This window comes from Microcebus murinus, chromosome 16, assembly GCF_040939455.1.
Source record: "Microcebus murinus isolate Inina chromosome 16, M.murinus_Inina_mat1.0, whole genome shotgun sequence".
NCBI lineage: Eukaryota > Metazoa > Chordata > Mammalia > Primates > Cheirogaleidae > Microcebus > Microcebus murinus.
In genome coordinates this window covers 33,667,142-33,681,142 of record NC_134119.1, presented here as the reverse complement: position 1 = coordinate 33,681,142, position 14,001 = coordinate 33,667,142, and the positions used below count along the sequence as shown (strand labels likewise).

At 49.8% G+C, this 14,001-nt stretch overlaps 1 protein-coding gene across 1 annotated transcript in view; it reads left to right on the top strand.

The window, feature by feature from the left end:
- MTCL2 (microtubule crosslinking factor 2) overlaps positions 1-14,001 on the top strand; it is a 69,221-nt gene that overhangs the window by 22,548 nt on the left and 32,672 nt on the right. Inside the window, exon 3 of the mRNA XM_012755072.3 lies at positions 3,775-3,933. Within this exon, the coding sequence (XP_012610526.2) occupies positions 3,775-3,933 (159 nt within the window). The remainder of the gene's footprint in view (positions 1-3,774; positions 3,934-14,001) is intronic.

Here is a 14,001-nt window from a genome sequence, read left to right as displayed (position 1 = left end):
TCCTTCACATCTCTGAGCTCATTTCCCCAGGGTGGAAAACGGAGATAAAACTAATCCTTACCTCTAGACAACTGTGTGGTGATAAAATGAAATAATTCAAGCGAAGAGAGTGTTGCACACTAGGTCTGGCAGCGGGTGCTCAGCAAAGAAGCACGTTTTGGTTGTGGTTTCATTATTGCTCAGGAGACTTTACAAAGTGCAGGACAGGTGGCTGGAGGCAAGGGTAGGCCACAGTCTCAGCCTCCCAGGGTGGATGAGAATCAACTGGAGGATGTGTTCACAATGCAGATTCCCAGGCCTCTTCATGAACTGGGACTTGACAGGAGGGTGTCAGGTCCAGGGAGTCTGGGACCTAAATTCTTGTCTGAAGTGACTCTTGTAGGAGGCTGAGGACACACCAGTGACATGTTCCCTTTCTTAGATAACAGATGTTGCTGGAGTAAACATTCTGGCTTTGGGTTTAATTCCTAGGTGACCTGTGCTGGTTGCCTCCCTTCTTTGAGCCTCAGTTTCCTTATCTGTAAAATGGCTGTGATGTTCCCACCCTCCTGGGGTTCTTGGGAGGATTAAGCCACTCAGAGCCCAGAATGCTGCCTGGCCAGTGGGTATGCTTTAGTGAGAGTTCCCATCCCCCCCACCCTGAGGATCAGAGTGACAAGGACACCCTGCATCCAGAAGCCCAGGAGCTGAGGGGCCCAGTGCACGGGAGCAGAGGCCAGAGGCTGCTGCTTGCGCTGGGCAGGAGCCAGGCCCCAGCGCTGTAAACAGTGACCTCATGGCTGAGTGCATTTGTTTGTGCTTTGGGGATTTGCCCTGGTTTCCGGAAGCCGCAGCTGCCTCTCCTCCCTTAGTATCTCAGTCCCTCTACCTTGGGGGTAGCTGAGAGTATCAAATGAGACAGGCACAGTAAGCCCAGTGTTGGGGCTCATTTTTAATCCCTCATTGTTGATGTTAATGTAATGTGTCTTCAGGCTTTGAGCCTCTATAGCAGGGTCAGGTCAAGAGCAAGACTTCAGAGTTGGCCCACCTGATTTCAGGTGTTGGTTCTGCAGTTTCCTAGCTGTGTGACCTTGAGAAGTGACCTTTCCTTTTTCAGCCTCAGAATGAGGATAATAATTAAAGTGCTTTTCCGCATGTGATGAGCATTTAGGGAAGTGCTAGCTGCTTCTGTAAGTCACCTATGAGGGCTCAGGGGGGCCCAGGCCCACTGAGGCTTGGGGAGGGAAAGGGACAAGCCCCAGGCCACAAGGCTTCTGCCTCCCAGTCTGGTGTGTTGTTCCTGTTGGCCTCCATGGGGGTGCAGGGCGCTGTGTGGATCTGAGATGAAGGGCTCTTTTGTCCATATTGGAATTCTGCAAGCTGCCCAGGGTTGGGCTTTCTTGACATAGCCGTCAGGGATGGGGAGCAAATAGGGAAGGGATTCCAGGGAGAATGGGGCAGAAGGGAACTGAGTCATGACTTTTTGGTGGGGACCAGGTTGCCTCCCCAGGTGGAGGTCATGGTGGAGATGGGACATCTGCCCCAGGAGGAAAGGAGCTGGCCCAGATGGGAGAGGAGCCCTTGCCTCCAGCAGCCTCCTTCCTCACCCCTGCCAGGGACACAGCCCTCCCTGCACAGTGGCTGGGGAGCGTCCCCAGTCCCGCTAGGGCAGGTGCATCTCCACAGATATATTCAGTCATTCACTCCTTCATCTCCCTCCCTTTTCACTTATTGGACCCTTGGATTTGTTCGTTTATCCACCAAGCACTTATTAGCCACTTAATGTGTGCCAGACTCTGTGCTCCTGCTGGGCCACGTAGATGTCCACGAGCCCAGCTGTGGTCTGTGGCCTTGATCTCTGGACCCCACCTCTGCTGCCCCAGTGCCTAAGTGGGATGAATGCGTGAATGAGTATCGTGTTGATCAGGGCAGGGGCTTACTGGGTGACCTCATGGCACCAATCTAGGGACCATAGCCAAAAGCCAAAGGCTGAACAGATCCAGCAAAAGCCCCGCGATTGGGCCAACATGGATAAAATCAGTGCACATAGGCAAAGCAGTTGTCTTGACAATGCAGTAAAAATTGTTGAATATTTGAGTACCTACTATGTTCTAGCCACCAGCCCAAGCATTATGTCATTTATTCCTCAGAACGGCCCTTGTGAGTAGGTTATATGAACCCCCTTTATTGCTGATCATATTGAGACTTCGAAGGGTTAAATAGCTCATCCTGGGTCACAGAGCCAGCAAGTGCTGGAACCAGGCTTAGATCTAGTTTTCTCATCTGCAAAGCCCTTGTTCTGATATTGAGGCACTGCTCACCCCACTTTATGGATGAAAGGAGTCTAGTGGCCTAAAGGGGCTACAGGAAGAGCCTCATGGGCTAGTCCCTGGCTGTCCTTGGAGATCTTCAGAGGCTCTTCTGGAGGGGGAGGCAGTGCCCAGTTTCCTTCTGGTCGTTGTTTTTCCTGTCCTGCCTTGCACACTGCCAAGGGGTCCGTGCCGAGCTGGGCTTGAGCCCAGGCGGAGGACAGAGCCAGGGAGGGCCCTCTTCCCTTCCGGCAGGGAGGAGGCGCCGTGGTCATTTCCGAGACCAGCAGGCACGGGGGCGCTGGGCTGTCTGCCCCGCACGGGGTTCCTGCTGGCAAAGTTCTCACACCCCTGGAGGAGCCTCGGCCCCTCAGCTGAACCCCTGGGGTTCCCAGCCCAGGTTGTTCCTCCACACTGGCTTTGAGTGACTTTAGCAAGTCAGGTCTGCTCTGAGCTCCACTTTCCTTGTCAGTACGATGGGCACACGATTAGGGTGAGGATGAACGAGCCTGGCACACAGTAGGTACTCACCAAATGGCAGTGCCCAGCCCACGCAGGGATGGAGTCTGGTTGCAATTTCGCAGCTCAGAAGGGCCATCCTTCCTTGTCACCCCACTGTCCTGGCCCCTACACCCAGCCAGCAGGGGACAGGACAGAGTGTGTGCTGCAGGAAACGCGGTGCTGTTGCTGTGGAGTCCCGGAACCAGGATGGGCGATCGCAGCTCCATTGGCTTCTTTCTGTAGGGATGACTTGGATCCCTGCCCGGCCTTTGTCATTTCGGGCATGTTCTATATCCCAGACAATTGGAAATGGATCTCAGGGTCACATCGTGACCTCCAGCCACTCATGCGCAGGCCCTGGGCCAAGACTTTTTGTGCAGCAGCTGGTTCAGTCCTTCTGTTGGGCCTGTGAAGTTGGCCCTGTCAGTATCGTTATTATTATTGTACCCATTTTAGAGTTAATGAGACTGAGACAGCGGGGAAATGACCTGCCCAGGATCACATGCTGGTCACTGGCAGATATGGGATTCGGTGGCACCAGGGCAGCCCGTCTTGTGCTGGGTTTCTACTCCAGCTCACTCCCCTCTCTTTAAGATGAGTATCTGGCCCTGCCGTAGGCTCCTGTGAGGACCGGGCGAGAGGGTGGCTGGGAAAGAGGCTTTTGGAAGCACCAGAAGCCCCAGGTGAATGAAGGCTTTCCTGAGAGCAGGTAGGGCCTTCACCACTTGCTGGGGCTGTGCTGTGATGTAGGCGCTGGGAGCGTACGGTCCCTGGGTTTGGGGCTTGGTTCTACTGCTTCCTGGCTGCGTGACTCTTGGTGAGTTTCTTGGCCTCTTGGTGCCTCGGTTTGCACATCTGTTAGGTGGGGTGATAAGCTAAGACTCTGCCTGCCTCTGGGGTGCTCTGTGGCTAGTCAGCGGGCCTCGCAGTGGGGGCGCTGCCGTCCTCGGCCTGCTCACAGCCTTCTCACCCCCGCCACGCCCAGGTCTCCAAGGACATCTCCATGCGCCTGCACAAGGAGCTCGAGGTGGTGGAGAAGAAACGAGCGCGGCTGGAGGAGGAGAACGAGGAGCTGCGGCAGCGGCTCATCGAGACTGAGCTGGCCAAGCAGGTGCTGCAGACGGAGCTGGAGCGGCCGAGAGAGGTGAGCGCTCCGTCCACCCAGGCAGGGCCGGCCTGAGTGGCAGGCACGCGCAGCCCCACCCAGCCAGTGTCTCTCCGAACCCCTGCCTGCTTGTGGGAAATGGGCAGGTTATGCCTCCCTGGCAGGGTTGTTTGTTGATTCCTTCCTCCAGCATGCATTTCTGAGCACCTACTGTGTACGTTCTGTGTTGGACACCAAGGATGCAGTGGTGAACGAAGTACACCCAGGTCCTGTCCTCAAGAAGCTCACAGGCCATCAGAGAACCACAGCTGCTGGGAGGTTACCTGAGAAAACATGCAGCAGTGTCCAGCATGGGACCCGGCCCTCTGCACCTCAGTTTCCTTATCTATAAAATGGGGCAGTAGTGCCCTGAGTCATTGTGAGCACTAACTGGGAAAACTCGTGTGGAGAAGGTGTAGGGAATGCCAAGTGCTGCCATTTGGTATGAAGTCGGTACTGTACTGAGCTGGGTCTCGGGCCAGTGTCCCTGGGGTGCTAGATGCTTCCTGAATGTGACCCCCAGGCACTGTCCTCTCCCTCTTTGCTCATGTCAGTTCCTCTTCCTGGCATACCTTCTTCTCCTTCTGCTGTGTGTTAGGTGTGCAGTGTGTTAGGCACAATATTCAATAGCAATCATACCCATTTTATGGATGAACAAACAGTCCCTGAAGGAGGCAGGGAGGGATGTCCTTAGGGTTGTGCAGGGCCCAGTGGACTCTGCAGAATGCTGCTTGGAAACCATCGGTCTAGGTGACCCTTAAAGGCTAGAATCCTCCTGATTCCAGTTTCTGGCTGCTTATAAGATGTCCTAGGATCGTGCATTCTTCCAGGGCACACGCCTTGCTGCAGGCTCTGCCTGCCCACTGCCCCAGTGTTCCAGGACTGAGATGCCACAGCCCAAGGCCAGAGCCGTCCTTCAGCTGTCCTTCCTGCCGGGCATGTTGGAGTGACGTGCCAACACCTCCTCAGCGTGGAGAGGAGGCATTTGCTGCTAAGGGCTGCTGCAGAGCCTCGCCCTGCTTCAGGGCTGGGTGGCAGGCAGGTCCCTCTCTTCATGCTGCCTCCTGGCCACCATGGGCTGGCCTGTAACACAGGGCACCACCTTCACACCATCTTGTTGCTGCCACCTTGGTGGTGAAAAGGGGAGACAATTTCAGAAAGCACCTTAGCAGTCAGACTATTTGTGCAAATGAGGAAACCGAGGCCCAGAGAGGAAGAACTTGCCTGAGTTCACCCAGCCTTTCTTTAGCAGAGGTGTGGCTAAAACCCTGAAGCCACTTCCCCCCTCTAAATCTCAGTTTCTCCATCTGTGACATCAGGATAATAATTGTACCTAGCCTAAGGGGTTGCCTATAAGTTTGTTTAGGATCATTAATAAGATTTTGTCACCATAGGAGACTATGAAGAATTAAAAAAAAATAAGGTCATATGGCAGTTCCTCAAAAAATCAAGCAGAATCACAATGTGATCCAGCAGTTCCACTCCTGGGCATATACCCAGCAGAACTAAAAGCAAGGACTCGAAGAGATATTTGTACACCATGTTCACAGCAGCATTATTTATAATAGCCAAAAGGTACAAGCAACCCAAATGTTCATCAATGGATGAATGGATAAACAAAGTGTGGTATGTACATATAATGGAGTATCACTCAACCTTAGGAAGAAATGAAGTACTGACACGTGCTACAACATAGATGAGCCTTGAAAACATGCTAAGGGAGAGAAGCCAGGCTCCAAAGGATGATTATTGTATAATTCCACGTAAATGAGATACCTAGGATAGTCAAATTCATAGAGACAGATAATAGAATAAAGGTTGCCAGGAACCAGAGGAGAATGAGGAATTATTGTTTAATGGGGACAGAGTTTCAATTTGGGATGATGAAACGTTTCTAGAGATGGATAATGGTTATGGTTGTATAACAGTGTCAGTGTACTTAATGCCACTGAACTGTACACTTAAAAATGGTTAAAATGGTAAATTTTATATTGTGTATACTTTACTACATTAAAAAAAAAGAAGGGGCCAGGCAGTCTGGGAGGCTGAGGTGGGTGGATCACTCAAGGTCAGGAGTTCAAAACCAGCCTGACCAAGAGCGAGACCCTGTCTCTACTAAACATAGAAAGACATTAATTGGCCAACTAAAAATATATATAGAAAAAATTAGCCGGTCGTGGTGGCGCATGCCTGTACTCCCAGCTACTTGGGAGGCTAAAGCAGAAGGATTGCTTGAGCCCAGGAGTTTGAGGTTGCTGTGAGCTAGGCTGATGCCACGGCACTCTAGCCTGGGCAACAAAGTGAGACTCTGTCTCAAAAAAAAAAGAAGGTCGGTATGTATGTACTGATATGGAAAAAATCTCCACCATACATTTTTTTTTTTTTTTTTTTTTTTTTTTTTTTTTTGAGACAGAGTCTCGCTTTGTTGCCCAGGCTAGAGTGAGTGCCGTGGCGTCAGCCTAGCTCACAGCAACCTCAAACTCCTGGGCTCAAGCAATCCTTCTGCCTCAGCCTCCCGGGAAGCTGGGACTACAGGCATGCGCCACCATGCCCGGCTAATTTTTTATATATATATCAGTTGGCCAATTAATTTCTTTCTATTTATAGTAGAGACGGGGTCTCGCTCTTGCTCAGGCTGGTTTTGAACTCCTGACCTTGAGCAATCCGCCCGCCTCGGCCTCCCAAGAGCTAGGATTACAGGCGTGAGCCACAGCGCCCGGCCTACATTTTTTTTTTATAGGCTTGAGCCACTGCGCCCGGCCTCCACCCTACATTATTAAGTGGGAAAAGAAAGTTGTGGAACTGTGCATACTGTGTGATCTCACTAAGTATTTTGAAAAGCCGTACAAATCAGACTGGATTTGAAGCACCTGTGTATGTGTGTAAATGTGTAGCAGTACTCTAGCCTGGGCAACAAAGCGAGACTCTGTCTTAAAAAAAAAAAAAAAAAGAATGTATTTGGGCATTATTTGTGAAGTTTTAAATGCAGTCACGCTTGTGAAGGGCACTCTATGGTGCCTGGCACAGAGCAGGTGCTCGAGAAACGCTGGTTCACTTCCCCTCTGAGGCTGGTGTCAGCCAGGCAGGTCCAGCCCTGTGCGTGCCCTGTGGTGTCTCAGGATCGTATGCAGGAGGCGGGATCCTGTGTTTATTTGCTGTGTGTCGTCTCCCTCCCTCTCCTTCCTGACATGGTTTCTATGGAGACATGGGTCCCTTAGCAATTCTTCTGCCAGAGCTGCAGTCCTGTCATCAAGATCTGCCTTTGCCATCCTGACAAGTTGCTGAGGCGATGCTGTCACCCGGCTGGGAACAGGAGCCCCTGGCCTGAGCTGATGTGGTTGCCATGGAGACAGCTCTCTGCTAGAGAGAAGGGAGGTGGCAGGCCCCAGCCGAGAGCGCTGCGGTGGCACTGTTGCCCAGCTGGGCTGCAGCTCAAGAATCGTAACACCAGCCACCCTCTTGTCTGGTATCGTTCCCCCTCCTTGTAATTTAGGCAGAAAGCCAACATCAGTGTTGACGTGATTTATTATAATATAGCTGGTGTGTCTGAGCGCTTACTCTGTACCAGGCACCACACCAGCATTGTACACACGTTGTCACGCTATTTAACCCTCCCAACAGCTCCCCACATACGTAGGGTCCTTATCCGCATTTTATAGGTGCCACTCTTTCCTTGGCCATTTTTTAATTGCAATTTAATTCACGTACCATACGGCTCACCATTTTAAAGTGTGTAATTCCATGATTTTTAGTATGCTTATGATGTTGTGCAAACCATCACCATTATCTAGTTCCAGAACATTTCCGTTGCCTTGGAAGGTAACCCCATACCTTTTAGCAGTCACTCCCACTGCCCCTTCCCTCCAGTCCCTGGAAACGACTCATCCACTTTGTTTTTTTTTTTTTGGAGACAGAGTCTCACTTTGTTGCCCAGGCTAGAGTGAGTGCCGTGGTGTCAGCCTAGCTCACAGCAACCTCAAACTCCTGGGCTCAAGCGATCCTTCTGCCTCAGCCTCCCGAGTAGCTGGGACTACAGGCATGCGCCACTATGCCCGGCTAAGTTTTTGTATATATATTAGTTGGCCAATTAATATCTTTCTATTTATAGTAGAGACAGGGGTCTCGCTCTTGCTCAGGCTGGTTTCGAACTCCTGACCTCGAGCTATCCGTCCGCCTCAGCCTCCCAGAGTGTTAGGATTACAGGCTTGAGCCACTGCGCCCGGCCCTCATCCACTTTCTGTCTCTATGGATTCGCCTGTTCTGGACATTTCATTCAAATGGAATCATGTGATATGTGATCTTCGATGACTGGCTTCTTTTACTTAGCAAGAGGTTTTCAAGGTTTATCCATCCATGTTGAAGAATGTATCGGGTCTTCACTCCTCTTTATGGCTGGATAGTAATCCATTGTACAGATATACCTCCTTATATTGGGCCCTTCATCAGTTGATGGACATTTGGGTTGTTTCCACCTTTTGGCTATTATGAATAATGCCGCTGTGAACATTCACATACAGGTTTCTGCGATTGCGTGTTCTCTGTTCTCTTGGGTGTGGACCAAGGAGTGGGATTGCTGGATGTAGATGGGACTGGAGAAGGACAAAGATGGGATTCAAACCCAGGACTCTGTGTCTCCCAAACCCACGCTGACTCTTGTGGTGATGTCCTTGCCCTCCTGGCCCCACCCAGGGGCTTTCCTAGGACGCCGTTGTGTTTCCAGAACCTTCGATGAGGCTGTCCACTGCACGAACACTGCCCTTCCTGCACAGCCTTCTCTTACAGGTGTTCCATCAGGAAAGGTCACCGGCCATGGTGTCAGACAGCTGTGTTCAAATCCCGGTTCTGCCGTTGCCACTTATTTGCAAATATCTATCACCTTGGGCAAATCACATAACTGTTCTAGCCCTCAGTTTGATTATTTATAAAAGGGGATTATTTAACCCTTCTTCTCAGAAGTGTTTGTGAGAATTAAAGAAGACAAGCAGGTAAAGTGCTTAGCATAGAACGATGGCTTCTTCGATACCTACTATCATCTGTACCTCGCAACCACCATGGTAGCTGCGGGGCTGCAGACGCATTGACCTTAGTTACATCCGTACGTTGCTGCCGCCTCTTGTGAGCAGCTCTCCATGTAGAGCTGCCCGTTGCCCGTGGAAGCAGCAGCTATGTTGACATCATTGCCTGCAGTTGGCACCGTCTGTCCCTGTGACATTTGATTTGGGGCTAATGTCTAAACCACTCTTTGTTTCCTCCCCAAAATGGTCTCCCCCTCACTGGGAGCCACACGGCCTCTCTGCCTGGCTACTGCGGGGGAGAATGCCTCGGTCTTGGAGGTGCGCCCTGGCCACAGGTTCCTTCTAGAGGGAATTTTGTATACGAAGCAGAGTCTGTACTTTCAGCAAGACCTTTCCAAACATCCCCTCCACATTGGGTGAAAACCTGCCCAGCTGTTTTGGCAGAAGGTTCATTTGTGCCCAGGAAGGTCAGCCTTTGTTCCTTGGCTGTGTGGACATGTGGAAGGTGTCAGGGAGCAGAAGAGGGCCCTCAGAGCTGTGCTCAGGCCGCTCTCTGCTGGGCGGCACGGGCTCCTGGGGAGGAAGCATGGGGGAGGACACAGCTCAGGCCTCTACTGGGAGCCGGTAGACCAGGGATGCTTGGAGGCGCCACCCTGGCAGCTCAAAGGCCGGTGGGTGGGGAGGGCGCCCGCTGCACGGTTGCGTGCCAGGCCACAGCGTGTGCCCTCAGGGCCAGGCACTTACTTCCCTGTCGCCTGCCTTCCTGTCCTGCATTCTTGCTGGTACCTGGGGCTGCCCTGCCTGTTCCACCCTCCTGGGGCCCAGGGCCAGAACATCTGCCTCTTGGGCAGGGACTGGCTCCACCCCCAGGGGCTCCACAAAGGGGCTCTGACAGGCCCTGGCTTCACTGAAGGGCAGCCGCCTGGCCAGCTGCTGCCCTGCAGAGGGGAGGGAGGTCTTTGTGCACTCTGAGCCTGCCTTGTTTTCCCTCCAGAGCAGCAGGGCAGTGTGGGAGCCCCTGTGGCTTAGACGAGGTGGGGGAAGGGGCAAGTGTAGCCAGAAAAGCCTGGGACCCCTCTACTCTGCCCCCACCCTCATTTCTGGGCAAGTTCAAGCCACCTAGCTCACTCTCACCTTCTCTCTGCTGTTGGAAAGGTGTTCGGTGAAAGTACATTTAAAACACATTTACTGTGACTTTACCCTTCCCCCCTGCAGGTAGTAGCACACACTGAGCAGAGGAAGATTGAAAAGAACAAATAAGCCATAAAGACAAACAACTCACCTGTAATCCAGTATGCAGAGGGAATTTCTATGTAGGTTGGGGGGAGGGTCGAATACACTTCCAGTAAGTTTTTCTATGTGTACATATACATGTATTTGAATGTATATGTGAATAGGAATTTTTCATCTAAAAAAGTAATATAAACTCAGTGAAGCAAAAAATACCATTACGAAAGCATACAAACGCATGCCTAGCATATCTCTGGGGAAAGCTAAGGCAGACCCTGGTTACATTGGTTGCCCTGGGGCAGGAGAAGAGGGTGACTGGGTCCTTTGTTTTCCTTTTTCTGCTTTCAGAATTTTGAACCATGTGAATATAGCATCTATTTACAAATAATAGAGATGATGATGAACCGTACATAAAGTAAAGGCGGAAAGCCTTCCCTAACTGCTTCTCTTGATTCTACTGCTCAGCCTAAGCCACTATCAGCAATTTGCCTGTATCTTTCCAGACCTTTCTCCATGCTCATATAATGCATATTTCCATGTATTCTTTCTTTTTTAAAATCAAGATGAAACTATATTGTATACTCTGTTTCCGTAATGTGCAGAATAATACAGCATGAATGTGGACTGCTTTTTAAAAAATGCTCGATGTTTTTGGTTTTCTTCTGCCCAAAGTGCTTATTATAAAAAACAAAGATCACAGAATCAAATAAACATGGGAAGGAAAGAAAATCTAAAATAGGACCATCTATTTCAGTATGTTAAACACAGAGCCAAAGGTCCAGAAGGAGCCCCTGCAGAGCAGTCAGCCATGGGCACCCTGGGTGGCTGTAGAAAGAGGGACTCTGGCTTTATCTGCTTTGTGTACATTTTGTACAGTGAGAGTATATTTTATATATTGATTTTTCTGAATAAATATTGTATAACTTAAAAAAATTTTTTTAAGGAAAAAACCTGGAAGACTATATTCCCCTTCCCCACCTCCAGTAAAAGTTGAGGGGAAAACATACGAGGTGTGAGTCCCCTGTGTTCTTATTATTATCAGCCTCCTGTATATTCTGACCTTCCCCCATGTGTGTACTAACACACAAATATACAAATACACACATCATATTCTTGTACAATGGAAACATGCTGTAGGTTGGGTTTTTTTTAGTAACAGTTTTATTTTATTTGTTTGTTTATTTATTTAATTTTGAGACAGGGTCTTACTCTGTTGCCCAGGCTAGAATATAGCAGCATCATCATAGCTCACTTCAACCTCAAATTCCTGAGCTCAAGAGATCCTCCTGGCTCAGCCTCCCACATTAGATGGGACTACAGGTGTGCGCCATGATGCCTGGCTAATTTTTCTATTTTTTGATAGAGACGGGGTCTTGCTGTTTCTCAAGCTGGTCTTGAACTCTGGCCTCAAGCAATCCTCCCGCCTGGGCCTCCCAGAGTGCTAGGATTACAAACGTGAGCCATTGTGCCTGGCCATAGTAACAATTTTATTGAGATATAATTCACATACCATGAAGTTTGCCTTTTAAAATTGTACAGCCCAGTAGTTCTTGGTATATTTGCAGAGTTGTGCAACCGTCACCACTCTCTAATTCTAGAACATTTTTATCACCCTCCTCCCCCAAGGAGACTGGTACCTATTAAGAGTCACTCCCCATTCTGCCCTCCCCCAGCTCTTGGCAACTGTTAATCTACTTTCTGTCTTTGTGGATTTGCTTATTTCGGACATTTCATGCAAGTGGAATCATAGGATATGTGGCCTTTATCGACTGGCTTCTTTGACTTAAGCGTGATGTCCTCAAGGGCCACCCATGTTGCAGCACATGTTAGGACTTCATTCCTCTCTCTGGCTGAGTCATATTGCAATGTGTGGATGGGCCACGTTCGGATTATCTATTCATCAGTTGGTGGATATGGTTGGGTTGTGGGTTCTGTTTTGCAGATTACTTCTTTCCCTTAACAGGGCATCTGAGGGGCTTTACCATGTCCTCCAGTCTCATCATCTGTTAGTCCTTCTGTGATGCCTGGGGCCCCTGGGTGCCTCTGGAGACCCCTTCACTTGCCTCTCTGCCACTGCTCTTCCTTCCTCTGGGGAGTCTGCAGTGCGGTGGTCACCTAGTCCATGGCCCAGTATTATAGATGAGAAAGTGCAATTTCAGGGAGAGGAAGGGGTTTACTAGGATTTTAAACTCAGCGTTGTGGGGGGTCCCCAGAGTTCAACTCCTAGCAGAGGCTGCAGCCCCTCCCACTCTCCTTGGGGTGGGTGGGCCCAGATCTGGAAGCCTGAGCATCTCACCCTGGAGCCCCCACCCTGGCACTCTCCCTCTGAGGCCAGGACTTGTCTGCTGTCTCCTGGGTTTTGAGGAAGGACTTGTTTTGTGACCCTCCCCACCATTCCTCCTCTTCCCTTCTAGCTTTTGAATGTTCCCAGGTCAGCTTTGCTCAAATACTGGTTCCCTTGGCACCCTCATCTGAAATATCAGCCTCTGCCTTCCTGCCTCGTTTGCATTTCAAAAGGTCTCTTTAGGATTTGATTGAGCCTTAAGATATTCTGTACTTAAGAGCCCATCTGGAGTTCCTTTCCCTGGCACAGTGTAGCCAACCTGCACTTTTGAATCACTTGGGAAGCTATTTAGAAATACTGAAGCCTGAGACCTACCCCAGACCATCAGTATTTTTTTTTTTTAAGTTCCCCCAGGTAATTCCAATGTACACCCAGGGTGGGAACCGTGGTGCTAGCTCCACTCTGGCCCTGATCAAAGAAGGCAGATTTTCTCCTACCAAGTCTTTGGAATTTGATCAAGAGCCATGTTAAGGCCGGGCCGGTGGCTCACCCCTGTAATCCTAGCACTCTGGGCGGCGGAGGCGGGCGGATTGCTCGAGGTCAGGAGTTCGAAACCAGCCTGAGCAAGAGCGAGACCCCATCTCTACTATCAATAGAAAGAAATTCATTGGCCAACTAATATATATATAGAAAAAATCAGCCAGGCATGGTTGCACATGCCTATAGTCCCAGCTACTCGGGAGGCTGAGACAGCAGGATTGCTTGAGCCCAGGAGTTTGAGGTTGCTGTGAGCTAGGCTGACGCCAGGGCACTCACTCTAGCCTGGGCAACAAAGTGAGACTCTGTCTCAAAAAAAAAAAAAAAAAAAGGAGCCATGTTAGGAACGGGTCCCAGGTCAGCTATGGATTTGCAGTAGGACCTTGAGCAAGTCCCTGCCCCTCTCTGTTTCAGTAAAATGGGGCTTGGATTAGATCAGTGGCTCTCACCTTCGGGGATGGGTGTGAGAGGAGGGGGTTGGGAGTAGGCATGTATCCAAATCACCTGGGACCATTTTCAAAAACATACCAGCCCAACTTAAAGTCAAAAGCAACCTAAGTGTGGTTTTGTACACCACCAACATGAATCACCCTTCTCTTGGGAGGAAGTGTTTGAATGGAATCATGCATCTAATTGAAGGACTTTTTTAGACAGTGGGAAACTTCAGTAATGATTATTTTAACATTTCCCCAAATTCCCCAACATAGAGATTGTGCCATTTGCATTCTTGCCAGCAATTTTTGAACCTTCTTGTTCCTCCATAGCTTCACCAGTAGGATACATTGTCATATAATTTGGATTTTTGCCAATCTGATAGGTGGGAAATGGTATCTCAGCATAGTTATAATTTGCATTTCTCTATCATGAGTGGGATGATATGATTAAGATCCATTTGTCTTTCCTGTGAATCATTTTTTATATCTCTGACCTCTTTTCCTATAGGTTTGTTGGCCTTATAGAATATTTACATATTTAGGATATCCTCTTTACATATTTAGGATA